The 27,944-nt window shown below is 43.0% G+C and overlaps 1 protein-coding gene across 3 annotated transcripts in view; it reads left to right on the top strand.

Annotated features, from left to right (window-relative positions):
* Positions 1 to 27,944, top strand: part of Arhgef3 (Rho guanine nucleotide exchange factor 3) — a 353,091-nt gene that overhangs the window by 267,155 nt on the left and 57,992 nt on the right. Inside the window, exon 1 of one of the 3 annotated variants that reach the window (XM_042679975.1) lies at positions 6,745 to 6,949. The exons of the other annotated variants lie outside the window; for them this stretch is intronic. Coding sequence (XP_042535909.1) covers positions 6,854 to 6,949 — 96 coding nt within the window. The 5' untranslated portion in view covers positions 6,745 to 6,853. Of the gene's footprint in view, positions 1 to 6,744; positions 6,950 to 27,944 lie in introns of those variants that run through there. 3 annotated transcript variants of the gene reach the window in all.

Below are 27,944 nucleotides of genomic sequence, written 5' to 3'. Positions count from 1 at the left end.
ATAAGCAGTTCCCAGTCTGAATTTTGCTTCTGTGGTGCTAGGGATGGAACCCAGCATATTGGTGGGCAAATGCTTTGTTACTTGTGCCCAGCCCACTTTACTGCTATGACCATTGGGCTAATTACCTCTGGGCCCACTTGGCCTAAAGGTCAATGACTACATTTCTGATAGGAAGGGTGGGAACAAGGGGAGCAGGGTTTGTGGGAGATTCCAGGTAATTCTAGTTCATAGTAACATGCTGTTAATTCAATTTATAGCAATGTCCTTTCGGGGTGTTCATGAAAATACAAATTTCTGCTTCCAAAGTTGCCAATCCAGTAGACACCACATGGGGCCCAGGGACAATTCATAAGTTCCTCAGTTGACTTTGCTACAAACAGTCTGTGGAAATGCCCCCCTATACTCCTGCAAGTTCTCACATGGAGGCCTGCGCTCATATGGGCATTGCTATTCAGATTTCTTCTCACAATTTTATTTTTACTATCTTTAAGTATTTTTCAAATGAGTTGCCTTTTAACAGAGCAGTTTATGAATATAATATGTCTTGATCAATGTTATTCCTTTCAATATTCTTACCCATCCCTTCCCTACTCATTCCTTCCCTTATTCTCCTCTCACTTTTCCCCCCTTTGGTTCGTGGGGCTTGAACTTGAGGCCTGGCCACTGTCTTTGAGTTTTTTTTGCTCAGAACTAAAACTCTACCACTTTTTGCCACAATGCCACTTCTGGTTTTCTGGTGGCTAATTGGAGACTTTCCTGCCCGGGCTGGCTTTGAACCGCGATCCTTACATCTCAGCCTCATGAATAGGATCATAGGCATGAGCACCAACATCAGTTTCCTCTCACATTTTAACTTCTCTAAAACTACCATGTATCTTACAAGTGTTTGCATGATATAAATCATTTGACAATATAATTTCTTTTTTGACAGTCCTGGGGTTTGAACTCAAGGTTTTGTCTTGATAGGCCTGCTTAAGAGCCCTTTTTTGCTCTGGTTATTTTTATGATAGGGTCTTTTTTTCCATTCATCTTGGATTGTTATCCTATCATAGTTTAGGATTACAAATATGAATCACCATGCTCAGCCTTTTCTATTAAATTGGTATCTTGCAAACTTTTTTGCCTGGACTGGCCAAAACTCAATCATTCTGCCTCAAGCTTAGCTGAAATGTCAGGCAGGCACCACTGTACCAGCTATTGATTAAGATGAAATCTTGCTAGCTGTTTGTAGAGACTGGCTTCAAACCACAATTCTCCTGATCTCCAACTTCCAGGATTAAAGACATATTAAATAATAACAGATATTATACAGTCAGTGACATCTTAGGTGGAATAAAATACAGCACTTTGCTGATTTTATAGGACATGGAAAACACCTTTGTCTAAAGCCAGCCTTAGCATTTCAGATACTAATTCCTCCACATAATATAGATATATAATCCTCCAGAGATGTATACTTTAGCTATCGGCTGAGGAGAATAAGTAACTTTGGAATAGAGCAAATTTATTGAATTCTTGGTCTCCTAATATGTAACTTTTAAACAAATTTATCCTATGTGTCAGGTCAAAAATTCTTTAAGGGGCTGGGAAGGTGGCTCAGTGGTAGAGCACTTGCCTTGCATGCCTGAGACCCTGGGTTCGATTCCTCAGCACCACATAAGCAAAAAGAAAAAAGCCGGAAGTGGCACTGTGGCTCAAGTGGTAGAGCGCTAGCCTTGAGCTGAATTGCTGAGGGACAGCGCCCAGGCCCAGAGTTCAGGCCCCACAACCGGACCCAAAAAAAAAACAAAACTCTTTAATACTAAACAGAAATTTTCCTAAGGGCTCACTTATTTTTTAAGCTAAATAAACCTGCCAGTGGCTACATTCAAATTGCATATGGTATAGAGTCTTAATGTAAAATCTTAATTGATACTGGATTTGGCACACCTGCTACATAGCTGCAAATGCTTCAGATCAAGAAGTACTGGAACCTTTGGGGCTTTTGATCAGAGTTTGCATTTTTTTTCTCTCTAAAACAACTGAATATGATGGCAAAGAGTCCAATTTGAAAAATTACTTTCCCCATCTCTAGTTTTATTTAACTATATTTCATTAAAACTAATTTTCACTGGACTTTTCTTCATCCTTCTTTCTTCTTCCAGTACTAGGCCTTGAACTCGTAACCTCATATTTTCACTTGGCTTTTTTGCTCAAGGCTGGACACTCTGCCCACTAAGTCACACTTTCACTTCTGACTTTTTGCTGGTTAATTGGAGATAAGAGTGTTGGGAATGTTGCTGGCTTCAACCCCTGATGCTCAGATCACAGCCTCCAAGTAGCTAGGCTTGAGCCCCTGGTTCCTCGCTTCCACTGGTTGGTTTGTTTTAAGTGCATTTTTGTTTCTGAAGCAGCTTGAGAAACTTTTCTGTTTCACCAAGCCTTCTTGCTCCTAGATTTCTCTTTATTCTTTTATCCTTTTTGTGTTTCCTGAGATCTGTTGTATAGCTGAGAGGCATGCTTGGGCACTGTGGAAGCAGTGGTCTTCTTTGTGCTCAGTTGCTTTGCTCTGCTTAGCTTAAGCTGACATCTGACACTAATCAAGGTCTAAGGGGAAAAGATCTCAGAGGTCAAAGCCAACAGATTTCTTGGCTCTGATATGTCTTTCAGCTTCACTCTCTAATGTGAAGCTTCTTAAGAGGAACACTGCTGGAATGATGGATCTGGGGACAGTTAGCCTGGGCATTTTAACTATTTACCCATATCCCTTGGCTCTGCTCACTCTCTGGATACCAGTGGGACCCTAGCATCTTCCCCAGGCCATCAGGAAGGTATCTGGACATTGCCAAATGTCCCCAGGGGACAGAATCAGCCCTGGCTGTGAACAAATGATACAGGGAACTAGAGGGTAAGAAACTCACAAGTGTGGGGTATATCACAGCAAACTAATTTCCATAGCTAATTTTTATTAGGTTTTTTTTGCTTTACAACTAGTAATCTGGAGGATTAGCTCAATCAGGAAAAAGATTTTTTTTTTTTATCACTTAACCGGTTTTTCAGACTTTCAGAAAACAAGCTCTTTAGGAGAATGTAAGATTCAAGTCTGCATTTTCATAAATCTAGCTAAGAGCTTATTATATACCAGGTAGAGGAGATGAATAACAATGTATAGTTTTAGGTGTGATCAGGGCACCTCTGGTACCATTTATACATGGCTAGCAATAAACCCCAGTCCTGATCTCTCAGGATTCTCTCTGCCAGAACTTCAGGCTTCTCCCTCCTCTCGCTCCTCATCAAGACTGAAGTCGCAGAAAGGAAGAGCTTTATTATTCACTGGAAATGCTCCTAAATGGCAAGATGACAGGAGAAGTGGAACATGGTTGTGCCCAGCATGTTACCTACAAGACCATGTGAAATTAGCAGGTAGAAGCAATGGTCCAGATACCAGAGAAGCCCAGGCACCAGCTACTGTCACTTAAGCTTCCTCTGCAAATGTACATCAGAGGTCACAGCTCAAAGACCATGTCTTAAAATGGATCCTATTCCTTGAGCAGATGTGCCTGGTATGTAGGCCCTGGAATGGGTAAAGAGGAGGGGTGAGAGAAAGGCAATCATACATCTGACCTGCAGGAAGCTCTCAGAATATGATGGATACATGGGTGGGTGGATGGATGGATGGATGGATGGATGGATGGATGGATGGATGGATGGATGGATGGATGGGAAAACAAATGAACTAATGAATGTTTCGGAAAAAAAGCAACCTAAATCTGATAAGAAGTGTGGCACTGATAAAGTTGTGATGGGTCATCATGCCAGATTTGTTGGGCACAGCACTAGAATTTGAGGTGTTGTGGGCTCAGTAGGTGGGCTCCTGGCCTTTAGCTAGTCTAAAAGGGTCTAACCACCAGTGGTGGACGTGGGTGTGGAGGCCCACCCTCCACCAGCAGCACAAATATCCCTCCCAGCACAGGCAAGAACACAGCCCTGCACTTGGCACCCGTCCTGGAAATGCAGAACAGGCTCTTTTATTCCAGTCTCTAGGCTCTTGGCTTGTGGGGAACCCTATCCGACTGTGAGGCGCTTTATAGGATTAAAACTGCTTGTGCTGAAGGCAAGTTCTGAAAGGAACTTTGTGCTGTTGCTTTGAGTGGAGCAGCCTGTTAAGGCAGTCTTGTTCCTAAGCCCATAAACACAACATGCAGGCAGGATGAAGAGTGCAGTGCGGGCCTCCCTCCTCAGGCTGCCTGCCTGGCAGCACTGCAGGGCTGGACCAGCTGCTCTCAACTGAGACACTTCCCACGGGAGTGTACTTGAGAACTGTACTCTAAGCAGCCTGTTTTCTGACAGGCTTTGGACATACACACCCTGCTTAGAATCCCAGGCAGATCCCAGAGCACTTAATGGAACAGTGCATTACACAAGGGAGGGTTTCTGAAGTAAGGGAATAAGGTGAATATTGCATGTGGTCAAAAATACCAATGAAAAATACTGGGGGAAGGGGAACAGTATTGGGATTTGAACTTAAGATCTCACGCTTGTTAGGCAGACACTCTACTATTGAAGCCACACCTCCAAGCCTTTATTTTTTTTCTCAGTTAAATTATTTTTCAGATATAGTCTCACATTTTTACCCAGGCCAACTTCATACTTGGGCCTCATGCCTATACTTCCTATATAGCTGAGATTAAAGGTGTGACCTACCACACCTGGCTATTTGAGACTATTTTGCCCAGGTTGGTCTCAAACCACAGTCATCCAAATCTCTACCTCCTGAGCAGCTGAGATTACATGTGTGAACCATCATATCTGGTCTTGAAGCTTATATGTACCCAAAGTTGCCAACTTGAGTTTACAAGTTGTTTTTTTTTTCCCCATCAAAATATAGGTACTTGAATACCAGAATCCTATTTAGGGGCATGAATCAGGCTAGCAGAAGCTTAGAAGAACCAGATCACCTTAGGGGATTCCATATTCCCATGTTTTCATAGTCATTTTGGAGCTTATGCCTTTTGCAGACTTCAGATCAAATAGCTTCAGATCATTAGCATTCTGTGTGTGTGTGTGTGTGTGTGTGTGTGTGTGTGTGTGTATTGTCTCTGCCTGTATGTATAGTGGAAAAGCCTTAGGTTGCTGTGTATATATTAGGTTAGAAGGCAGAAAAAGCATGTTTTAAAAGAAAATGTAGGACTGGGAAGGTGGCTCAATAGTACAGTACTTGCCTTGCATGCATGAGGCCCTGGGCTCGATACCTCAGCACCATATAAGCAGAAAAAGCCGGAAGTGGTGCTGTGGCTCAAGTGGTAGAGCGCTAGCCTTGAGTTGAAGAGCTGAAGGACAGTGCCCAGGCTCAGAGTTCAGCCCCCACGACCACCACCAACAACAACAAAAGGAAATCTATATGGATAACAAAATATATATCCATATCATTCAATATGGCTTTTCTTTATAATTGTAGTAAAACTTGAGATTTCTTAGGATTTATGGTCCTGGGGATACTGCAGTAATCAGCCAGACTCATGACTGAGGGACTTTGCTGGGTGACTCTTCTCCTCATCGAGAGCTGTAAATATATTTTTCAACTGAAGATCAAGGCCCAGCAATCAAGTTTCACTAGGGATCAGAGCTCATTCCTGAGCTGGCTAGATGGTCAGAGGGTCCTAGTTGAGAGGGTGGGTCTGTGCCAGTTATAGTCTTGGGTTTTGTTAGGAGCTAGCCTGGACTGTGGTCCTTATATTTTATTCTTCCTGTCTAGTTAGGATTACAGCATGAAGCACTATGTCTGTCTTCTTGATTGAGATAGAGATCTTACTTTGTGCCCCTACAAGCCATGAATCATAACACTCCTAATCTCTGTCCCCAAAGTACCTTAGATTATAGGTCTGGGCCACCACTCAGGACCTCCCTGTTCACCACCCTCTTTGGCACTGGGAATTGAACCCAGGGCTTCACCACTATTAGCATGCTCTATTACCGAGGGCCCCCCCCCCTTACCCCAGCCTACTGCAACTATTTTTAAACCAAGTTCAACACATGGGACATCTTGCAACACCACACCCATAGCTGAGTGGCATTCCTAAGGAGGAAAGTTTATGTAAGCTCACCCTATGGACGGCTATTCCCACTGCGTTGTGGTTTTTTTGTTGTTGTTTGTTTTTGTTTACTATCCAGACAGGGGCTGCTGCAAGCACCTCTCCCTTGGTCCATGGTTCTCTAGGAAAGATCCCAAAAGGTGTGGCAGGGCAGGGCCATGGCTGCACAGCTGTGGACTGGAAACAGACCCTTCTGGTTGCCCTTCTTCGTGTCAGGCTGCCTCTTACCCTCCGCCTTGTATTCTGGAGAGGGTGCAGGGTGAGGAACTAGAGCTAGGCACTGCAGGGGTGGGGTGGGGGGATTGTGGAGGTGTCTACGAAGGTGTGTGTCAGAACTCCGCGATTGCACACTTACAATAGGTGCATTTTACTCTTTGGACTATTACTCCAATCATTTTTTGTTTTAAGTGCCTGTAGTCTGACCTGGAACTGAGGCAAAGCGCCTTTGAGCTGGTGTTCCTGCCGTGGCTTGCGCCGCGTCCCCCTTGGTGCCCGCCGTCTCTTCCACGGGGGAAGAATGAGGAGAGGCGTCGGGCGCAGGGGGCGACCCGGCCCGGCCCGTATTCGCCCGGGGGCGTTTCCAACCCGCCTAGTGGGCGGGGCTACGAGCGGCCCGCCCCGGCCCCGCCCCCGTCGGGCCGCCTGGCGTGAAGCTGGCTGGCTGAGTCAGACTCGCCTGGCCGCAGCCCGGCACCGTGGAGCTGGGATCCCCTTTCACTTGGGAGTTTTGTGGTCGCCTGGGATCAGCGGTGACATCCCAAAGGGCAGGCCCGGCAGCCGCCATGGTGGCCAAGGATTACCCCTTCTACCTCACAGTCAAGAGGGCCAACTGCAGTCTGGAGGTCCCCCTGGGCAGCGGCGTGACCAAGGACGCCGAGGTAGGGCGCCCCCCACCCGGTCTCTCCGGACTCCCCGGCCGGCCGGTCCTTTGCTACACCCCGCAAGCTCCTGGAGCCCTCTGGGTCCCGGGTCGCTCTCTTCCCCGCTCACTCCGGGTGCTGATGGCTTTCTCTCTTCCCCCCTCCCCTCAGTGTGTGCCCTTCGTCGTCCCTGACCCGGACTCTCGGTTTCCTCTCCCTTGTCTGTGGGTTGAGCACGGGCTGCCTCCCCTGTCCTTGTCCCTGTCCCTGTCCCTGTGCTGCGGGGCCGGGAGCAGTGCCTGATTGCTGGTTCCTTCCTCTCCTGCACAAGCCAGTCTAGCGGGAGGGGCGGGGGGGAGGGGGCTGGCTGAAGGTGAACCTGCTGCCTAGACCATAAGCCAGGACTTCCCTCTGCAGATATCAGGAAGAGCTAACCATTTAAGCAAGTCTTTCCTCTTGGGGGGTCAGAAGGAGGTCATTGGGGGCCAGTGCAGATAGCTCACCTGCCAGACTTGGCCTGGCAGCTATTTGGCAGTAAAGACAGGACAAGCACTTATTATCCATGTCACCTGTGGCTAGTCTGTGTGGGAGGGAGGGGTCACTTACCTCCAGGGTTGGAGCTAAGTATCATTTGAGTGTCTCCCAGATGGGAGAATTAAACTCCAGTGGGTAGGAAGCTGCTTTGGAAATGATAAAAGTATTTCCCCTTAAGGGAACTTTCCTGTGCCTTGAGGGTATGGTGAAGGCCTCCGGAGCAGTTAGTGCTCAGTTGACCTTTTCTTCCTGGATGTTACTTCTCTGGCAAATCCCACTGCCCTTAAAGGTAGATTGGGTTCCGTTGGTGGAGAAGGCTTCGTTGGATTTCACTACATCACAGCTTTGTTAGGTCCAAGCTATGGTGGAACCCACAGGACCTAGCTCATCACTGCTGGTCATATGTGTACCTGAAAGAGTGTGTATGTATACACAGAGATTCATTGCTTCTACCAAGCTGACAGGAGTCCAGTCAGTTTCTGGTAGACTCAGTTGAGTGCAAACTAACTTCTCTCCTCAACACTTCTCTGCTCAACACTTAAGTTCAGTTGAATATTTTCACATAGAGATTTTGTTCCCAGTGGCTGTTGGGAGTGTAGTGGTTTCTAGTGGCATTTAGATTTGTATTTAAGTTTTCACCAACTGGTACCTGCATAGAATTCAGGTTGATCAGTCTCAGAATGGACATCATGACTTCTCTATGGAAACTTCCATATTTTAATGAATGGAGGAGTAATAGTACCCCTTCAAACTCCTTCTGTCTGGAAGGAAGAAAAGCACAGCCAATTTAGTGAGCAAGTAGAAGCTGGCAAAGAAATGGATAATGAGACTAGCTCTGGGGTCTACCAGTCCTTTTTTTGCTCTTACTGGATCCTGTATTTTTGAATAGCTTATCTAAGAGCATATGTGAACTCAGCTATTTTAATCTTTCCTTGTTCTCAAGTGTATATACATGTGTAGATCTCAAGTGTTCTGAAACATAATCCTCAAGAGCCAATTATTAATTTTCTCCTTAGTAGCTAGACCCAGAAGATAAGATACGGCTCCTTTTCCATTTTTGTGAGGATGTCCTGGTGTGAGAGTACGGATGGGCATTGGATGTGTTTTGGCAGTAGTGGTTAAATATTATTCAGGTACATCATTGAGGTTTTCAATCATAGTAAAATATGCTTTGTACATTTTGAGGTAGAGACATCTCTTGGCTTCATTAATTCAGTATAAACTCCCTTCTGATAATAGAGAGAGGCAGAGTTGGGAAAAGAAACCTAAATGCATTTCAGGGGAAGTTTCCTGGTTTTGTTGTGAGCACAAAAGGCAACCAACAACCTTTGCAGGCCTAGTTTTTTGGTAAGCCTTTAACTAAAATATATTTTCTACCAGTAGGTGTCAGCAGTATTTGTAGATGTTTAAACAAAAACAGCATTCACTTATATGCCTTTTGAAAAACATGATTATATCATTCTTTATGCACATTGACTAGGAATTCCCCAGAAAATAAAAGATTGACAGCTCTCTTTGTAGAAAGGAGAATCAGTATCAGAAGAAGAAGAAAACAAGGTTCATTCACAGACTTTTGCAGAATAACAGGGCTTTGACCTTCAAAGATACTTGCAGTATCTTTCAGAGTACCTGCCCCCAGATGTGCAGTGGCTGTTCCTTCCAATGTGGCAGAGGCAGGATAGTGCCAACAAGGTCCTTGTAGCATGGGTCCCCCAGGACTAGTATGCTGGGAAAAGTGAACAGTGAGAAGGCAATAATGTTCATTCAATGCCATCCACTTGAGTAAAAATCATGCAGTTTTTTTTCTCTTAAAAGCAAATCATAAAAGTCCTACTAGGAATTTAATTTAAATACTTCCTTTTTTGTTTGTTTTGGTGTTAGTTCCCAGTGAAAGCAAAAAAAAAAAAGATGTTTAAATGTTATCTTTATTTTCTTTAAAGGAAGTATCTTATACTTTTGAAAATATTTTATGTGGATTACACAGTGTGTATGTGATATTTCTTGTCTATTAATCCAATGCTGCTTCATAATCTGATGTTTCTTAGGACATGGATGTATGGGTTGGATCTCATATGTTTAATAGTAATACCTGTAACTAGCTAGATCCTTCTGGCTCTAATCATTAACCATGAAATCTAAGGAGCTTAGTATTTAGCTGTGGATTTTCACAGAGAAACTCAGTATGATGTGAACATTGTCCAGTTTACTTCTTTTAATCATTAATATAGCTTTGCTCAGCTTATGTTTTCATATTATCGGTTGCTCATTTTTCATACCCAGAGGGACACTTGCTTACTGTAGACAAATGAGTTGCTATAATACCCGATCAGTTCCCTAAAAGAGAAACTGTTAACATCATTCATTAGAGTTAAGAATCACTATTTTCCCCATGGTGAAGTTTGCTTTTTTTTTAAAGAAGTCTCAGCTGAGCAGACACCATGGTTAAGGAAGCTAGAGCCTGGAGAGAAGCTTTGAAGAGTTTTCATGAAAATCCAATAGGCACTTCTGTCATTTCTAAGGCTATAATAACAACTTGATGAGCAATTCATTCAGCTATAAGAGTTACCATCTTATGTGTGGATGGATCAATTCTGATTTGGTTGGTGGTATATGTAGCCATTGTCTTTGACTCCCTGTGATTATAAAAAGTTGTAGCATGCCAGGCATAGGTGGCTCACACCTGTAATCCTAGCTACTCAGAATGCTGATATCTGAGGACTGCCAAAGCCAACAGGGCAGAAAAGTCTGTTATCTCCAATAAGCCACCAGAAAACTGGGAGTGGCTCTGTGGCTCAAGTGGTAGAGCATTAACCTTGAGCTGAAGAGCTCATGGACAGGGCCCAGGCCCAGAGTTCAAGCCCCACAACTGGAAAAAAAAAAAGTTGCAGCATGTAGACAACATTTATATATGAATATATGAAGAGTTCAGTATCACCCTGTACTCTAAGGTGTAGATTCTGGTTTTAACTCAGCCAGTATGTTTAACCTGACCCTGGGAATAATAACGTGACCTTCAAATAAGAGACTTCTTCTTCTCTAATGCTATGTCTAGTGTCACCCTTGAGACCTATGTGCATTATTCTTTCTGCTTTATGAAAAACACCACCAAAGGGAGGGAACTTGCCGAAATACACAAAGAAAATCAGCTTGAGCCAAGATCTAGGGCCAGATTTCCTGGTGGATTTAGTCCAGCATTCAATACTAGTGGCCCTTGTAATATTTAAGGGTATTTACTTCAATGGGAAAAAAGAGAAGAGGGATACAAAACAGACATTTAAAACTTATATTCTAAATATATATTTTCCTTTTTTTCTTTATTTTTTAAGTCACAAACACCTTTTAATCTTCACAATGCGAGTCATCATCATCATAATCTACACAGCTTACGAACTCTATGACCTTTAACTATAAAACTATTTTTTTTACAAATCAGGTGATATGTATATTTCTTTCCTTTTGCTTAGTATCAGCTATTCCTTCTTTCTCATTCCCTCGCTCCCTATAATATTTTTTTTGGAGTAGCAAAACTGTTTCAAATTATATTTGTTTACATAGAAGACTTAAAAGCAAGGTATGAAACAAAATTTAAATATATGATCTTGAATGCATAACTGAGAAGGTGCCATTGAAGCCTGTGCTACAGGGTAGGGTGAACTTGGTGTTCCAGATGTGATATATGCCTCATCAGTGAACACATGCATTGGAAAATCACATCCTCCTTGAGCTGTACTTCTTGAATGCCAGCTAGAGAGAGAAGGAGTTACTGGCTTCCAGTAATCTCTACTTTTATTTTTTTGGAATCTGCACCATACAGTAATGAATTGCCAATCTATAGGGAGTAACTGCAGTAAGCTTCCTAGGATTTCTTTGGGGGACTAAATGAACAGGCCTTATGAATCATGTGACTGCAGAGATCTTTCTGGGTCGAGAGATGCAGAGTTAGGGAATGGGCTATCAATTGCCAGTTGGATTTGATTATGGTCACTGGGCCATTATTCTAGGTGGAAAAGTATCCTGGAGATCATAGAGCTCATGGCTGCACACAAATTAGGGTTGGGTTTGTGAGAAGAAAATACATTGACTTTACACATGCATGATGCACTTATGACTGTTCAGGATATCAACTCTGGAATAAGATTGTCTAGGTCGCAAAGCCATCTCTACCACCTGCTACTGTGACCCTGGAAAAGCCATGATGCCTCTTCAAGACTCAGTTTCCTTTTTCACAGTAAATAACTTCTATTTTTTTAAAGTAACTATGAATATATAAACAGGCCTGCCTGTAGGACACTACAGTACAGCTGGAAAGAGATATATTTTCCAATGTGCCTATGGGCCAATGAGTTCTATCATTTTCAAAGAAATTCTTAATAAAAACTTCACTGAGTCGGAAAGTTTTGCTGAAAATACTTCTGGACAACTTCCCCCTCCCCCCCAAAAAAACACTCATGTTGGAAATAATAATCTTACTTCAAGGATCTTAGTGAAGGTAAAGTGAAATAACACATATGTGTACAGTGTTTAACATAGTGTCTGAGTCATAGTCCTTAATAAATATTATCAAGACCCTTGCATTGTGTGTGTGTGTGTGTGTGTGTGTGTGTGTGTGCATGCACACACCCACACTGCTACTGGGAATCAGACTCAATCTTAGGCTCTTAGCTTTTTTTGCTCAAGGTAGCACTTCAAGCTGACTACTACTTGAGCCATACCTCCACTTCCAACTTTTTTTTTTTTTTTTTTTTACTGGTTAGAGATGAAAGTCTCACAGACTTTTCTGCCCCAGCTGGCTTTGAACCTCAATCCTTAGATCTCAGCCTCTTGAGTAGCTAGGATTACAGGTGTGAGCCACCACCGCCCAGCAAGACCTCTACATCTTACAAATGATCTGAAAAGTCGTGTTAAGAAACCCGATTGTCATCTTGATTTCCTGATGCTGTGGTACACAGAACAGTGCATTGGAGATTTAACTGTAAGTGTTTTATTTTAATCATGACCACAGCAATCCTGTGAGGTTCCTATATGTTATTCTTCTCTTTTGTAGAAGTAGAAACTGAGGCTTCCAGCAGAGTAGTGGCTTCCCAGGATGGCTGAGCTACTGGGTGGAAAAGTAATAACTCACAACCCATTCCAACCATGAAGTCTGTATTTTCCCAACCACACATCACATTGCCTCTGAATGACTAAATCACTAGTCTCCTTACCACATCCCATATTCAGGATGAACCTGCCTGCCCCAGCAAATTGCCTGACAGTTGAAGGCTCATTCTTTGTTGAGTATCAGGATGGGAGGCACCACCACTAGACAGTGCTTCTGGCAGTCTACTTCAAGTCTGGCTGTGACCTATAGGGATGAGGTTTACACCCTCCCCATTTGAGGTTTTCATAATTTCTGTTTTGTTTTTCTCAAGACCAAGAAGCTGGTCTTTGGCAGAATTCCGCATGCTCAGCTTCATGGTGGTGACACTGTGAGTTCTTCTGTTAGTCATTTTGCTTATCTACATGAACCACCAGCCTTCTGCGTAAACCAGTAACTGGAGGGCCCAGCTACCATCTGGGTATTTGCAAATTGCATCATTTTTTAAAAAGACACCTTGTGATTGCCTATAAAAATCCTGGATGAGTGCCACTGTTTTCATACTACTGAATGAAAATAAATTACTGATCACAACCTAATTTTGCAAAGCTTATAGAAATGTAATTGTTATTAATGGATTTTGTGTGTGTGTGTTTCTGGAAGGCTTCCTTGTAATGTATGTTGCCCTGCATAATTTATCAGTGTTGGTAATGGGTTAAGGTCACACATGAAATGAAGTTTTGCAGTTTTGTTGCCATTTATTCTGTGTCACTCATGTGCTGTCAGGATTAAGGACTAGTGGTTTCTAATGTGTGTGTGTGTGTGTGTGTGTGTGCGTGTGTGTGTTTAAAATAAATTGACAATATCTTAATAGAGACTGTCACAGGTTTGTCAGGAAAGGTTGTGTACTTTTGCCTAGCTGAAAAAGTATGTGGTTTTTATTGTCATTTTTATGTGTGTGCTGGTGTTGGGCTTGAACTCAGGGCCTCTCAATCTTACTTGGCTTTCTCTTATGCTTAAGGCTAGCACTTTTTTTTTGGTTTTTGTTTGTTTGTTTTTTGTCGGTCATGGGGCCTGAACTCTGAGCCTGGGCACTGTCCCTCAGGTCTTCTGCTGAAGGCTAGCACTCTACCACTTGAGCCACAGCGCCGCTTCCATCTTTTTCTGTTTATGTGGTGCTGAGGAATTGAACCCAGGGCCTCATTCATGCGAGGCAAGCACTCTACCACTGAGCCACCTTCCCAGCCCCAAGGCTAGCACTCATCACTTGAACTACAGCTCTTCTTTCTGCTTATTGATGATTAATTGGGAGACAGGTATCTCAGACTTTTCAGCCTGGGCTGGCTTTGAACCTGGATCCTTAGATCTCAGCCTCCTGAATAACTAGGCGGATTGGCGTGAGCCACCAGAACACAGCAGTAATGTTACTTTTTAAGCCTAGAAATACTTGTGCTGGCTTCTTTGTTTGCACCATGATGTCTTCTTTTAAGAAGGCAACTCTGATTATTAGTAAACTTCAGTTTTCCGGAGCTGAAACAGAAACTTAAATGGTAAATTCATTGGGCTCTATTTTTTTCCCCTTTTCTTTCTGGCTTTTAAGATGGGGAGGAAAGGAGTAGAAAAGCAGCCTACTTCTTCCAGTTGTGAAAAGAACTCATCTAGCCTCTAGGAAATGACAGGATCATTGCATCAGAGTACCTTGCAGCGGGAGAGCTCTGTGGAGAACATGCAGCCCAGTTCTCCAAGTGTTGGAGCCACCCAATCCCTATTAACACCTCCTGGATAGAAAACAAATAACCCAAAGTGATGTATACCACCTTTGTTCAGGATGGACCCTGCAAATACCCTTCTTAATTGTAACATTGCTTTCTGAAACTGTTTATCCTACAGCCACACACATCCCCTGGGATGTGTGAACATTTCCTTCTCTTGCTCCATCTCTCGCACTCTATCTCCTTGTACACATTCCATCCACCCCCCCCACCCCCCCCATTCCCGTGCATTCCTTCTCCTGGCTAGATGTTCCTGGCTCCTCTCATTTCCCCAAATGCAGTAACTGTTCTAGATCCTTCTTCTTGCTTATTTCTTCTTGATTTCTTCATTGTGCATGGAAGCACAGCATGGTAATCTGTCACCAGATACAATGTCTTTCATGTTTAATATGCTTCCTTAGACAAGAGATGTAACCAAAGGCATTGAAATAAAGCTGGCATACTGAAGATTAGTACCTTTGGCTGGTTACTGATGATTCACATTTAAAATCTTAGCTACTCAGGAGACTGAGATCTGAAGATCATGGCTCAAAGCCAGCCCAGTCAGAAAAGCTAAAAGTGGAGGTATGGCCCAAGTAGTAAAGCACCAGCCTTGAGAAAAAAAAGACAAAGAGAACACAATGTCCTAAACTCAAGCCCCAGTACACACAGAAGATTAGCATCTTTGTCATATGCATGTATGTATGCATACATATATGTATATACATGTATGTATACATATGTGTGTATATATATGTTGTATATGTGTATAATATGTATTATATAGGTGTAAAAGAATACCCCAAGACCTCTGTGGATAAAAGAGCAAAGGATACTAATATACAAGAATCTATGAAAATAAAGATTATTTGATATGTTGAGTTGAATAAGAATTATAGAAATGAAAATAGTTGCTGTTCCATCACAACATTTTCTAAAAAAGAAATTAAATTTGTTACTTTGGCACTGGGTATTGTTTTAGACTCCTCATAGTACAACAGGGGCAAATTTAAATGTTACCTGGGCCTAGATTCTCTAAATAAACTAAACTATTTACTGACAAAAAAATTAGTTGCTGTTCATACCTGACTGATGTTGCAACTATTTTTATTGATTTAAAACTTGATGCTGAAAATGCAGTAATGGTATATGTTAAAAGACTAAAAATGTCACACAGTATTGTGACACTGACCCATAATCCCTGCACTCAAGAGTCTGAGACAGGATCAAAAGTTTGAGGCTGACCTGGGCTTCATAATGAGACCCTGTCTCAAAAATGGAAAGACAAAAAAAGTTAAAATACTTGGACCTGGTAATATAGCTTTTTCTTTATTTTTATTTATAGATATATTTATATGTATTTAAAATGTTTCTTGCTAATACTGGAGCTTGAACTCAGGTCCTCATCCTTGCTTGGCTTTGACTTCTCTGCTTGTTCAGCTGGTGTGTCAGTACTGCTTTTTGCCGGTTATTTTGGAGATGGAGTCTGACAGGCTTTTTTACATGAGCTAGCCTCAAACAGTGATCCTCCATATCTCAAACTCCCAAGTAACAGATTACTGGTATCTAGTTTTTTTTTTTTCTTTTTGCATTATGGGGGTTTCTTCTCAGGTTCATGAACTTGTTAGGCAAGCACTCTACCACTTGAGCCGTACCTCCAGTTTTGTATTCTATTTAGCTCTTGCAAGAGAAAATGTTTCCAGACCTTTTCACAATGACAATTTTAAAAATAATTTTTATTTTTTACTTGTATATTTTAAAACAATATGTTTCATAGTACTTTTATATTCTTTGACTCACCTAAGTCTAATTACCCTTCCAAAGATGAAGATACCAAGGATCAGAGAGTTTCAATGATTTGCCCAGGAACATACAGCTAGGAATGGTATAGCTGGAACTTAAATCCAATCATCTGATTCCAGTCTAGCATCCTTTCCTACTTGCTCACAATAGCCAGAAAATCCAACAACCTCAGTCCAATAGTAGGGGAAAAGGGAATTGTTCCTAGTGCCATGTTTGCAATCATTACCCTAGTGTCAAAAAATGTTGAGTGTAATTATATATGCTATGGAACCAGTTTAAATCTATTCACATGCAGATGTGCGAAGCATGTGTGCAATTGGAGCATCCTCTCCTTTTTTTCACAAAGCTCACTAAATTCCTAACATTGGCATCCTGTGTTCAGGATGTCACTTGGGTCATCTCCTTTGAATCTTGCACCAGCTGAAAGAGGGAGATTAGGCAGGGATTATCTCATTTGTCAACTGAAAAAACATTCAGAGAGGTTAGGAAACAGGACAAAATGATGGTTCTCTCTGCTCAGCCTTGACCAGGTGGCCTGCCACCATGTTCCTGAGCAGCTATAAGCAACACTGCCTGTTTGGAGGGTTTTCAAAGTGAACCCTCTTAGAATTAGTCAGAATACTGCATCAAGTGATTTCACCTTTGTGCCTGGTGGCCTGTTCTCTGGAAGGGCCGCTTGGAGGGGAAAGGCCTTACTGTACATTTGATGGATGTCCTATTAAGTGTAATCCACAGAGAATGGGCAGACCCCCAGTTCCCGTACATATAGGTTAACATAACATCTTCCTGAGCTCTGTGAATGTAATGGTACAGAAGAAATGATGAACAGGTGAAATGTAACAGTTCATGCATACTAATAGAAGTTAGGAACTTGATTGAGTTATATAAAACTGAGAATCCATGTCATGGTCATGGCATTTAGGGGTGTGTGTGTGTGTGTGTGTGTGTGTGTGTGTGTGTGTGTGTGTGTGTGTGTGTGTGTGTGCGTGATGGTAAATACTTAGCACTTGCCACCAATTACTTCATTTAGAGGTATTTCTGGAAGAAGTAACCATAGGAGAAAAAGTGGGAGTAAACCAAATCAAGGAAAGAGATGGAAGCTGATGGCCAAGGGGACCAAGGCCATTCTGTGGATGCTTTTGGGCCTGAGCCCATGCTCCCTTCTCAAATGTTACTCACACGGACACACTAACATTTCATAATTCCCAAGTGATACAGGCTTCTGAAGAGTGGCCCCAGGCAAATCTTTGCAGTGCAGTGGTGGAGATTGAACCTGAGGCCTCCTGCACGCTGAGCGCATACTTTACCACTAACCTACACCCATCAGTTCTTAGTTTTTGACTTCACCTAATGGGGAGGAATATGTGGACCATCAAAATCCTTCTGTGTTTGGGCTATTGGTGTTGATTCATTTTCACAGACCTGGTGGGCCATCCTATTTTCTGGTTGGTGATTTCATGGGTGCTTCTGGGTATGCTCTTACAGAAGGGCTTAGAAACCATTATGAAATGGGAAATAAAATGCTAGAAGAGGGGAAAAACTTAAGCAGTAACCACTTAAGTGTAACCACAGAGACAGGGTGAAGCATCCACCACCTCCGTTGTTGGATGATGACTTATCTGAGAACTTTGAAGGAGGGAGTATTAGAAAAAATAGACCTTGTTTTTTGATGTCTGAATGTTTCCTGCCTAGACCCTAAGGGACTGGGAGACAGAGCTTGGTTCTAGTATCAACATCAAAGTACCAGGAGCCTGCTTCAGAGATGTACTAAATGTGGCATCTGTTTCTAAGCTAGTTCTTACAAGAGCTCCCCACTCGCTGGGGATAGGGCACAAAAACTTCTCAGGACCTCCATCTTCTTTTCTGAATGAGAGAACTGCATTAGATCACTGTGTTCCCAGAAAGTGGTAGCTCAAATGATAGAGACAAGACCCCACATGATCTTCAATCTCTCCCTTTGTAGTTGTCTTATGCCAGGTTTCAGTTCGGAGCTGGTGTGGCTTCGATGCCGCTCTAACAGTTGCTAATTTTCTTTGTAACAAGGTGTGTAGACCTCAAGGCTTGGGAGCTTCAGGCAGGCAAGAGTATCAAGAGTATAACAGGGTTCTGTGTGTGTGTGTGTGTGTGTGTGTGTGTGTGTGTGTGTGTCCTGGGACTTGTGTGTGTGTGTGTGTGTGTGTGTGTGTGTGTGTGTGTCCTGGGACTTGAACTCAGGGCCCAGGTGCTGTCCTTGAGCTTTTGCACTCAAAGATAACACTCCACTACTTGAACTACAATTCCATTTCCAGCCTTTTTGATAGTTAAGTGGAGATAAGAGTCCCATGGGCTTTCCTGACAAGACTGGCTTTAAGCTACAATCCTCAGATCTTAGCCTCCTAAGTAACTATAGTTGTGAACCACTGGTGCCCAGCCCAAGGTTCATTTTTTTTTTAAGTTAGTTTCTGTTTACGGTAAGATGGTAGTGATTTTTCATTTACAGTGATAATATGATATATTTTTACAATATGTTTGCTTAAAACAATTTCTGGAAGCATTCAGTGCAAAATAGCTTATGTGAGCCATACATAGAGCAAAAATATTTTTTTGTCAGAGCAATCTCTAGAAATTAGAAACTATGTTAGACATGTTTGGAGGACCCCTCTAGGTTTGGAACTCAACTTCCCAAGTTTGAGTCTCAGTCATTTGCAGACTCAACTTGAAATCTGAACATTAAGCATAGGAACCAGACTTCAGATATTAAAACTTTTAAGTAAAAAGTGGCTTTAATATGTCACAAAATAATTCTAGAATACATGTTAGTTAGTCATATTTAAAAACTAGATTTCTGTCCTGAGAACATATATTTTTTCCCTTTTTTCTTTTTGAAGCTTCAAAGACAGTTTCAAAGTTCTAGCTGAACTAACTTAACTTATCCTCTTCCTTTTCCTCTTCTGGTAGGGAAACCAGGCAAGATTACATTTCAACTTGAATTTGGGGGTTAGACCTAGCAAGCTGAGTTCGAATCACCACTTGGCCACTTGTAAGCTGAGTAGCCCTTGAACTGAATTAATCCTTTCCTTGTCTATCAAGTGGCATTTTTTAAATGAAATGGCAATATTAAATGGGCAAAGGTCTCCCACAGAGAAAGCACTGGAAGGGTCTTCAAGAGCCACAGCAGCATCTATTTGGATGTGGATGAGCTGAGTAGAATCTCTGGCTGGTCATCCCATCAAGGGTCTGCTCCAAGGTAACTGCTCTTTATAGGAAACACACTCTCAACTTTCCTAGGAATCCAAATTGGCCCTGGAAATTGTTATTTTTCACAAAAGATATTCCAAGAATACTGGCAAGCTTCACATTTGTTCCTGCCAGGTAGAATGAAAAAAAAAATGAGTGTAGTTTTGTAGTTGTTCCAAGAATGACTCTGAAACAGGAAGTATATGTGCTCTAGTAATGAAGCAACTTAGCCATAGGTGCATCTTGATCCTCATCATCCAAAAACTTTTTTTGGGGGGAGGGGAGGGGGAGAGGGTCTGGTTGTGGGGCCTGAACTCTGGGCCTGGGCCCTGTCCCTCAGCTCTTCAGCTCAAGGCTAGCGCTCTACCACTTGAGCCACAGTGCCACTTCCAGCTTTTTTTTTTTTTTGCTTATGTGGTGCTGAGGCATCGAACCCAGGGCCTCATGCATGCAAGGCAAGCGCTCTACCACTGAGCCACCTTCCCAGCCCCTTTAACCCTGTACAACCACAGATACAGATCCAAAGTGAGCAGATGATGGTAGAGTAGGTTGGTTTCTCTTGCCCTCTTCTTTAGCAGGGCACTTAATTATAAATAGATCCTTTGTTAGAAACTCCATAGCATGATAGATACAAGCTGAGGAAGAGTTCAACAACTAAAATAGGAATATGAGCCTTAATGCTCGTTAGTTGTCATTGACTATGTATTGAGATCTAACTTTTGATAATCCCTCCTGTCTTTTTGTGTTTGGTTGTTTTTTAGTCAGTTGTGGGCTTTGAATTCAGAGGCTGGGTACTGTCCCTGCACCAGTTTTGCTCAAGGCCAGCACCACCACTTTGAGCCACAGCTCCACTTTTAGGGTTTTTCAATGGTTTATTAGAGATAAGAGTCTCACAAACTTTCCTGCCCAGTCTGGCTTCAAACTGCAATCCTCAGATCTCAGTCTCCTGAGTAGCTAGGATTACAAGCATGAGCCACCAGCACCCAGCTATTTACCATGTTCAAAAGCAACAAGAAAAGACGTGCTTTCTTTCCTCAAGGAACTTCTACTTGGGTTGGACCGTTCATTACTAAAGTAACATGCAGATAGTGTTTGTCAGCCTGGGGAATGGATAAGGGGAAAGCAGCAATATCAAAATGGAGAGAAGGCCATCCAGTGAGTCCTCCAGATGCTGGGTGCCACCCACTAGTCCCCAGATGTGCCCTTAGCAGAGGGCCATAACTGGTGGGGTCAATTGAACTGGACACCTGTGCATCTGGCTGGAACTCCCTAAGATGCTGAGAGGGGTAGGGCTTGCATTTTGAAGGAATACTTCTAGCCTCTTCTGCCTGTATACTCAAGTTTCCTTCCAGGTTTTCACCTGGCTTAGGAAACTAACGCTCTGTGGTGAAGAACCCAAGTCTTGCTGTGAATAGCTATGAGTTCAGTCCTAGCTGAGTGATCTCAGACACATTCTGGAGGCCTCTGAAACTTAGTTGCCTGCTGTCTGAAATGGGCATTTAACAGCAGTAACTTTCAAGAAGTAAAGACACTGATGCACATAATACCTCTAGGATGGCACTACCCTGTATCTTGCTAGTATGTTATTTTAAGAGGATGTTGTGTACCTGTGGAAGCCAGTGTGGGGATGGGCAAGGCAAGTAGATTTGAATGCAAATTTCAGGTCTTCCAAATAATTAGCCTGTATGACTTGGAGAAAGTGGGTTTCCTTCTCTGAACACTTTGCTTCCTCTTCAATGGCATAGGGTGGGGTTGCTGTGTGGAGTAGACAGATAAATTGTTTCTAGAAGATTTCTTGAATCTGTGAACTGACCAGGACTTAGCAATGTGTCATTTATTTAGTCACAGTTCATCAAGGCTTTGCAGGGTCAGGTGGCCCCTGCCATTCTCCCAAAACAGCCCTGCTATGAGAACTCAGACATACTCCTCATCACCAGTCTCCTAAATATCTGTGCTGAAAGGAGGAGGGCTTGGCCCATAATGAGCTTTTGCTCCACCTCTGCAAGTGCTTGTCAAACTGCCAGGGAATTAATTTATTTATTAATTTATTTTTTTATTTTTTTTTGCCAGTCCTGGGGCTTGAAGTCAAGGCCCGGGTGCAGTCCCTGAGTTGCTTTTGTTTAAGGCTAGCACTCTACCACTTGAGCCACAGCACCACTTCCAGTTTTTTCTGTGTATGTGGTGCTGAGGAATCGAACCCAGGGCCTCATGCATGCGAAGCAAGTGCTCCACCACTGAGCCACCTTCCCAGCCCCTGCCAGGGAAATTTTTACAGGTGGAATGCCCAGCAGTTTTCTGAATGGGGTTTTCACTATCTAGAAACACATGAAAACTTTGTCCTCTCATTCACCAACATCCTTCTTTGGAAATAAATACCATTTTCAGCAAAACACTAGTGTCCTTTTTTTGTTTTTGTGTTAGAATAGGGATTGAACTCAGGACCTGGTGCTTGTTAGACAGGTGCTCTACCATTTGAGGCACACCTTGATCCCTTTTCATATTGGTTAATACTCAACATCGGAGCTTCCTTTATTCCCCCAGCCAGCTATGACCCTCCTACTTGTGCTTCCCTGTGTTGCTGGGGATGATAGGCATGTACCACTATTCCCAGCCATTGGTTGAGATGAGCCATTGGTTGATTTATGCCCTGGCTGGAGCACCAATCTTGAAAAAAAAAATCAAATGCAACAGTCAAGTACAAATTTGTGTTTACTTCTGTATTTTAAATGAACTGCAATTGTCCATTTTCTTGATTATCATCTTGTAACAGAAATGAGCCAAAAGTGCTATGGTAACAGAGCTGTTTCTCGGAGACTCTTTGCTGCCTTCATCCAGTGATGCCTTCTTTTCATATCCACATGCTTCTGAATTTTAATAACATTCAAAAATGATACATCTTAAAACATTCATTGCTGGAGTTAGAAATAACATATAACCACTTTGTTTCAAGGTTGTAAATATATAATACCAAAAGCCAATGTTGCTCATATACCTTTGAAAAAAAAATGTGTTGTTAGTGGGAAGTTTTAAATTCCTGTTATTAAAAATATGATACAGAGCCAGACATGGTGATGTACACCTGTCATCCCAGGCAAAAGAAATGAGCGTTTTAGTCCAACCTGAACTATATAGAATGAGACTCTTGCTCAAAAAAAGAAAGAAAGCAAAAAAAAGAGAAAGGAAGAGGGGGGAAAAAGTACGCTAGATTGAACTTTCTTACCAAATAAAGCCATTCTTGAGTTCTGCTTGAGCACACAAGCACTTGATAAAGAACAACATTTAGAAGTTGTTCTTCTGCTCATGGGAGGGATGTATGGGGAGGCAGAAGGGCCATTCGAATCTGTTGTAGATTTTCAACTTTGCAGTTGCAGCAGGCTCTGTACTTTATTTTTCTGTATACCATTGTTTGTGGGTGGCAAGATGTCAGCTGAAAGCCAAAAACAGGAAGGCTGAAGTTGGTTGTTTTTTTTTAAGAATATACCAAATTTGATCAGTCCCATGTGGTTCTCCCCACCCCCACCCCATTAGAATGATCAGATTTTAATGTCGTCTTCTCTCAGTTGGAAGCAGGATGTTCTAAAAAACCCCATGTGTCAAGTTCCCTGGCTCTTAATATGGGCAGATGCTGTTGAGGACATAGAGGGGCCAAGCATCTGAAAGAATCACTGGCGCAGAGGGGACAACTGGGTTACCAGGAGCCCCATGAATGTATTTTGTGTTTCCCTCTGGAGCTCACATCCATCCCTGCATAGCTTGTCTGCTCAAAAATCACCATTCCTGGCTGGGATATGGCTTAATGGTAGAGTGCTTGCCTAGCATGCATGAAACCTGGGTTTGATTCCTCACTACTACATAAACAGAAAAAGGCAGAAGTGGTGCTGTGGCTCGAGTGGTAGAGTGCTAGTCTTGAGCAAAAGAAGCTCAGAGACAGTTCCCAGGCCCTGAGTTCAAGCCCCAGGACTGGCAAAAAAAAAAAAAAGTCACTATTCTTACCAAAAATAGAAAGCTATTAGGCAGCAATAGGAGGGGCCTATGGTCTCTCCCTCTGTTCCTGGTGACCTTGGCCAGATGTCCTTTTAGGTTTTTACACAGCAGCCAGAGAGGGGTGCTTAGGCCCTGCCTCTTCTTCAGTCTCTGATGGCAGACCTGACTCTGCTTAGCTTGTCTGAGGTAGTTTGATCTCTAGATTCACCTGTATCTTTTTTTTTTTTTTTTGGTTAATCTGTCTTTCTTTTTCCTCTTCTGGAAAGCTGAATAATGCTGAGAGTCAAAAAAATGACAAGCGGATGAGAGAACATGTGTGAGGCTTTGTAGGATCTTTTCTGGAAGCCAAAGGCAACACATTCTTTTTTAGGAGAGTTCTTTTTGTAGAAGAATTCCACTTTGTAAATCTGACAATTGCCTAAGCTCAGACAGTTTCGGGGCTGCAGAGAAGTTATTTTGGCCCAGAATTCAGCATCAGGGATGGAGGCAGGGTCCATACAGAAATTAAGACCCATCACTAGATGCCTACCTCCACTCAGCTTCTTATCTTGGTTCTTATCCTTTACCATTGATATTTTCCTCTCCTTCCACAGAGCTATGGATCCTGCCAAACCACTCCCCATGTTGTTCTACCTCACCAGAGCTTGATGAAGCCACAGGAAGAAAGGGAAGGCAGGAATGTGGAATCAAAATACTTGGTCTCCAGCAGCCTCAGTAGCCTGAGCAGGACCAGTAGAATGGTTGTGGCAGGTGATTTGGGAAGCTTGAAGCAAAATCCAGTGCTTCAGGGAATGAAGTGGGCTAGAGAGCAGATTGGAGGAGACACTGTGCTGTTCCCAGGACATGAGAAATAAGGGCAATGCTCCTTTTCTATGGGGAGGGCCTGAGCAAAGCATATTCCACACTCATGTGCTCCAGCCCAGAACTCTAAGGTGGTAGGAGTCATTCCCACTTCACAACAGAACAGACTAAGCCTGTAGAGGTTACATTGTTGGCTCTAGATCATTGGTCTTGAGTTTTGGCCAAAAAGGTTGGCTCCTATTTTATCTGTTGATCTTCTGCAAAGAATGACATGTATCTTTCGGGCCAGAGTGGTAAGAATTCAACCACCTGCCACAGAGGCTTTCAACTTCTTCCTAGCTCTGAGAGAAGTCAGGAAAGGTCCTCCAAGTAGTTCTGAAGTATGTATGCATCAGTTCCTAAGACCTAAGGCAGGGAAGGAAGCCCCCTGTGGCTTGCTTCTCTCCCTAGCCTCCAATCCTGCTCTAGAGGGAGCCAGGCTATCCCTTTAACAGAGATAAACAAAGGCAGAACTTATATCTCACCCAAGGGATTCCAAGAAGTCAGTGGGAAGTAGATGAGGAATTCTAAAGCCACAGAGGCCTTCCTTAGGGCCCTGTGACTGTGAGTAGGACATCATTGTCACCTCCAGGTGTCTTCTTGACGTCATTAAATGGGAATGTTCAGCTGCAGCCCCACTTTCCAGACCTGGGTATGGGTAGGACAAGATGGTTACATCTTGTATGGAATCCTTACCCCCAGTGTGGTCTTTGCCTGGAGCCACAGAGATGCAGTGCTGCTAGCAGCCCTCCTAGTGTGTGTGTGTGTGTTGGTCCTGGGACTTGAACTGAGGGTCTGGGCACTTCCCTCCTAGTTGTGTGTGTGTGTGTGTGTGTGTGTGTGTGTGTGTGTGTGTGTGTGTGTGAGTGCGTGCGTGCTGGTCCTGGGACTTGAACTCAGGGCCTGGGCACTGTCCCTGAGCTGCTTTTGCTCAAGGGTAGCACTCCACCACTTGAGCCACAGCTCCACTTTCAGCTTTTTTGGTAGTTTATTGGAGATAAGAGTTTCACAGACTTTACTGCACATACTGGCTTCAAGCCTAGATCCCCAGATCTCAGCCTCCTGTGTAGCTAGGATTCATAGGCATGAGCCACTGGTACACAGCTTCCTTTTTTTCAGGAGATTGAACTCTTGCATTGGCACAGCACTAAGATTCTGGCCTTTTCTGCCTCCACAGTGTAAGTGCTCTGTGTAACTAGGGACCCCAGAGTGATGTAAATCTTTGGCTTCCTTTTTCTCTGAAGATCTCTAGTTCCTTGTCTGGGCCTGACGAAGATGAGCCTCAGGCAATGGGGTTTGGCGATTGCTGAAAGGAACTCCTCCGGTGTGGGTGTGAGCATTTCTCCTCTTGCCCTGGGTTAAGAAATGGTAACATCCTGTGTAAGAGAGCTCCAATGTGGTTTTCTGCTAAACTCCAGTGTTTTATGGCTGGTTATTAGATGTGTCTAATCTTGGGCCAATTTAGCCAGTAGCAGACTAATAAAATAACAAATGTGGGCTTGCTGCCAGGACAAATGTTGACTTTCCCTTCAAATGTTGACTGAAAGGAATAACTTTGAAAGTAATTGAGGAGTGAAACCTTAGCCAAAACTACAGACTGAAACAGTGTTTCTGTTTTATTTTACTGGCACTGAGAGATTGTGTTCTTAACCTAGGCTGCTACCTGCTCTGGTTCTTGGAGAGTCCTGTATTTTTCCTGAATTATTTTTCCCCTTAGCACATAAACCTTCATTCAGCAAAAAAAAATTAGTTTCTTCATAATAGGAATGTAGACAGGATACTTTTCCAACATGTGGGCAAAAATTCAATTTAGTAAGAATAAAAGCAATAATCTCAGTGTGGTATGGTAGCTTTTGCTTATAATCCCAGCTCTTTGATGACAGGAGGATCACAAGTTCAAGGCCAGCCAGTTGGACATAGTAAGATCATGTCTCAAAAAAAAGCAAGGGGTGGTGGAGTAAGGGTGGGTGGGAGGAATGCAGTAACTTGCTTGAGGTCATCTCTCAGAACAAAATCATGTCCTAGACACCAATCCTCTGGAGTTTGTAGTAAAATCAGTTGCTTCTCTGTGTATACTGGTGAAATGTATCTCAAAGTCTGGATGCCAGTGGCTCTTGCTTATAATCCTAACTAACCAGAAGGCTAAGACCTAAGGATAGCAGTTTGAAGCCAACACAGGCAAAATAGTCTAAAAGACTCCATCTCCATATAACCAGCAAAAAACAAAAAGCTGGACTGGCAGTATAGCTCAAGTGATGGAACATCAGCCTTGACGGGAAAACCCTGGCAACAGTAAAAGGCTGTGAGTTCAAGCCTCCGTGCCAGCACACTACACACGAAAAACAAACATAAAATGAAAGAAGAAAAAAGAATTCTGTCTCAACCACTTCCCTCCTTCCCATCTTGCTATTCAGTCTATTTGAACAGAAGAGAGCTATAGTATTTTACCTACAAGTGTGTTGGACTTGAAGCAGAGAAGAAATCAGAGAAAGTCTCACAAAGTAGGACACCACAGAATCCTAATGTTTGAATTCTTCATCATTGTGTTGCATTGTGTTGTTTTGTTGCACAGGGTTTGGGGCAGGGATTCTAGGTGTGGCTTCAGAATCTCATGTTAGCATTCTCCGAGCTCAACTAGCTCTCCTGACGTCTCCCTTGATCCAGGCTCTCTAAAAAGCAGACAACTATGACCTCTGGGCTTCTGAGCCATAGGGTCTCACTAGGCTTTTGGTGCTAACTCAGTTGAGAACTGATTCACAAGGAATGAGTATCACTTTCCCACCCTCAATATGTTCAGCGTTTGGGGGAAATTGGAGTGTTTTCCTCCTCTTACCTGATCTGATGTTGAAGAGAGGAGCCAGAGAGGAGTGGGAAGTAGGACTTAGCTGACAAAAACAAACACAAAGGCATGGCCTTCATGTTTGAGAGGAGCCAGGCCCTAAGTAGCAGAGATCCTGCCTGATGCTCCTGGTGGACTGCAACTATCACAAACTTTAGAGCCTTAATTGAAATCATCGGTAAACTCCTATGGAAGGAAATGAAGGTTCTGTGTCTGAAGATCTTTTGCTTACCTTGTAGGTTTGAAACTGTTCTGAAATGTGTGGCTTAATCAGTGAAGCCAGATTACCATTGGAATCTGGGTCTCATCATTTGCCTTTCATCTTCTGGTAACAGGTGGTACCAGGTTAATTAACTGTATGCCAGCGGAAAGAGAGCAGGAAAACAATTTTAATGGATTTTTTTGGAATTAGAAACAATCATTTTCATTTCTGAAAAATAAGACAAAGAGTCACTTGCCAGTTCCAAGGAACCTCCCTTTCCTGTCCCCCCGCAAGTCCACTGTATTGCCAGAACAGCAACATGAAGGCTCCTTGTGGCTGTGTCCTGCCTGCTCTGCCCCTCCCTCACCCTCTTCCTGCCAGCTCCAGCTGACATTGACTCTTGGACTCTGTGTCCATCTTCCATTTCTTCCTGTGCAGCTGGAGACACTCCCCAAGAGTGACCCCTAGACACTCTGTAGATAGGAGGTAAATTCTCTATGAACTGGATTTAAAAGGCTACACATAGACATTAATAATTCCTTCACTGCAGGGTTATCAAATGGTATCATCACAGTGGAGAAAGCCAGGGCTGCCACTTATGCTAGTTTCTTAACCCTGCTGCAACAAAGTACCATAAGCCAAGTGGTTTAAAACCCAAATGTAAGCCAGGATGCTGTTGGCATACACCTATAATCCTAGCTACTCCTATATCCAACCAGCAAAAAAATCTGGAAATGAAGCTGTGGCTCAAGTGGTACAACTTCAGC

This window comes from Dipodomys spectabilis, unplaced genomic scaffold, assembly GCF_019054845.1.
Source record: "Dipodomys spectabilis isolate Male_0828 unplaced genomic scaffold, ASM1905484v1 ptg000054l, whole genome shotgun sequence".
NCBI lineage: Eukaryota > Metazoa > Chordata > Mammalia > Rodentia > Heteromyidae > Dipodomys > Dipodomys spectabilis.
The sequence above is the reverse complement of the archived record's forward strand: the minus strand, read 5'-3'. Positions and strand labels throughout refer to the sequence as shown.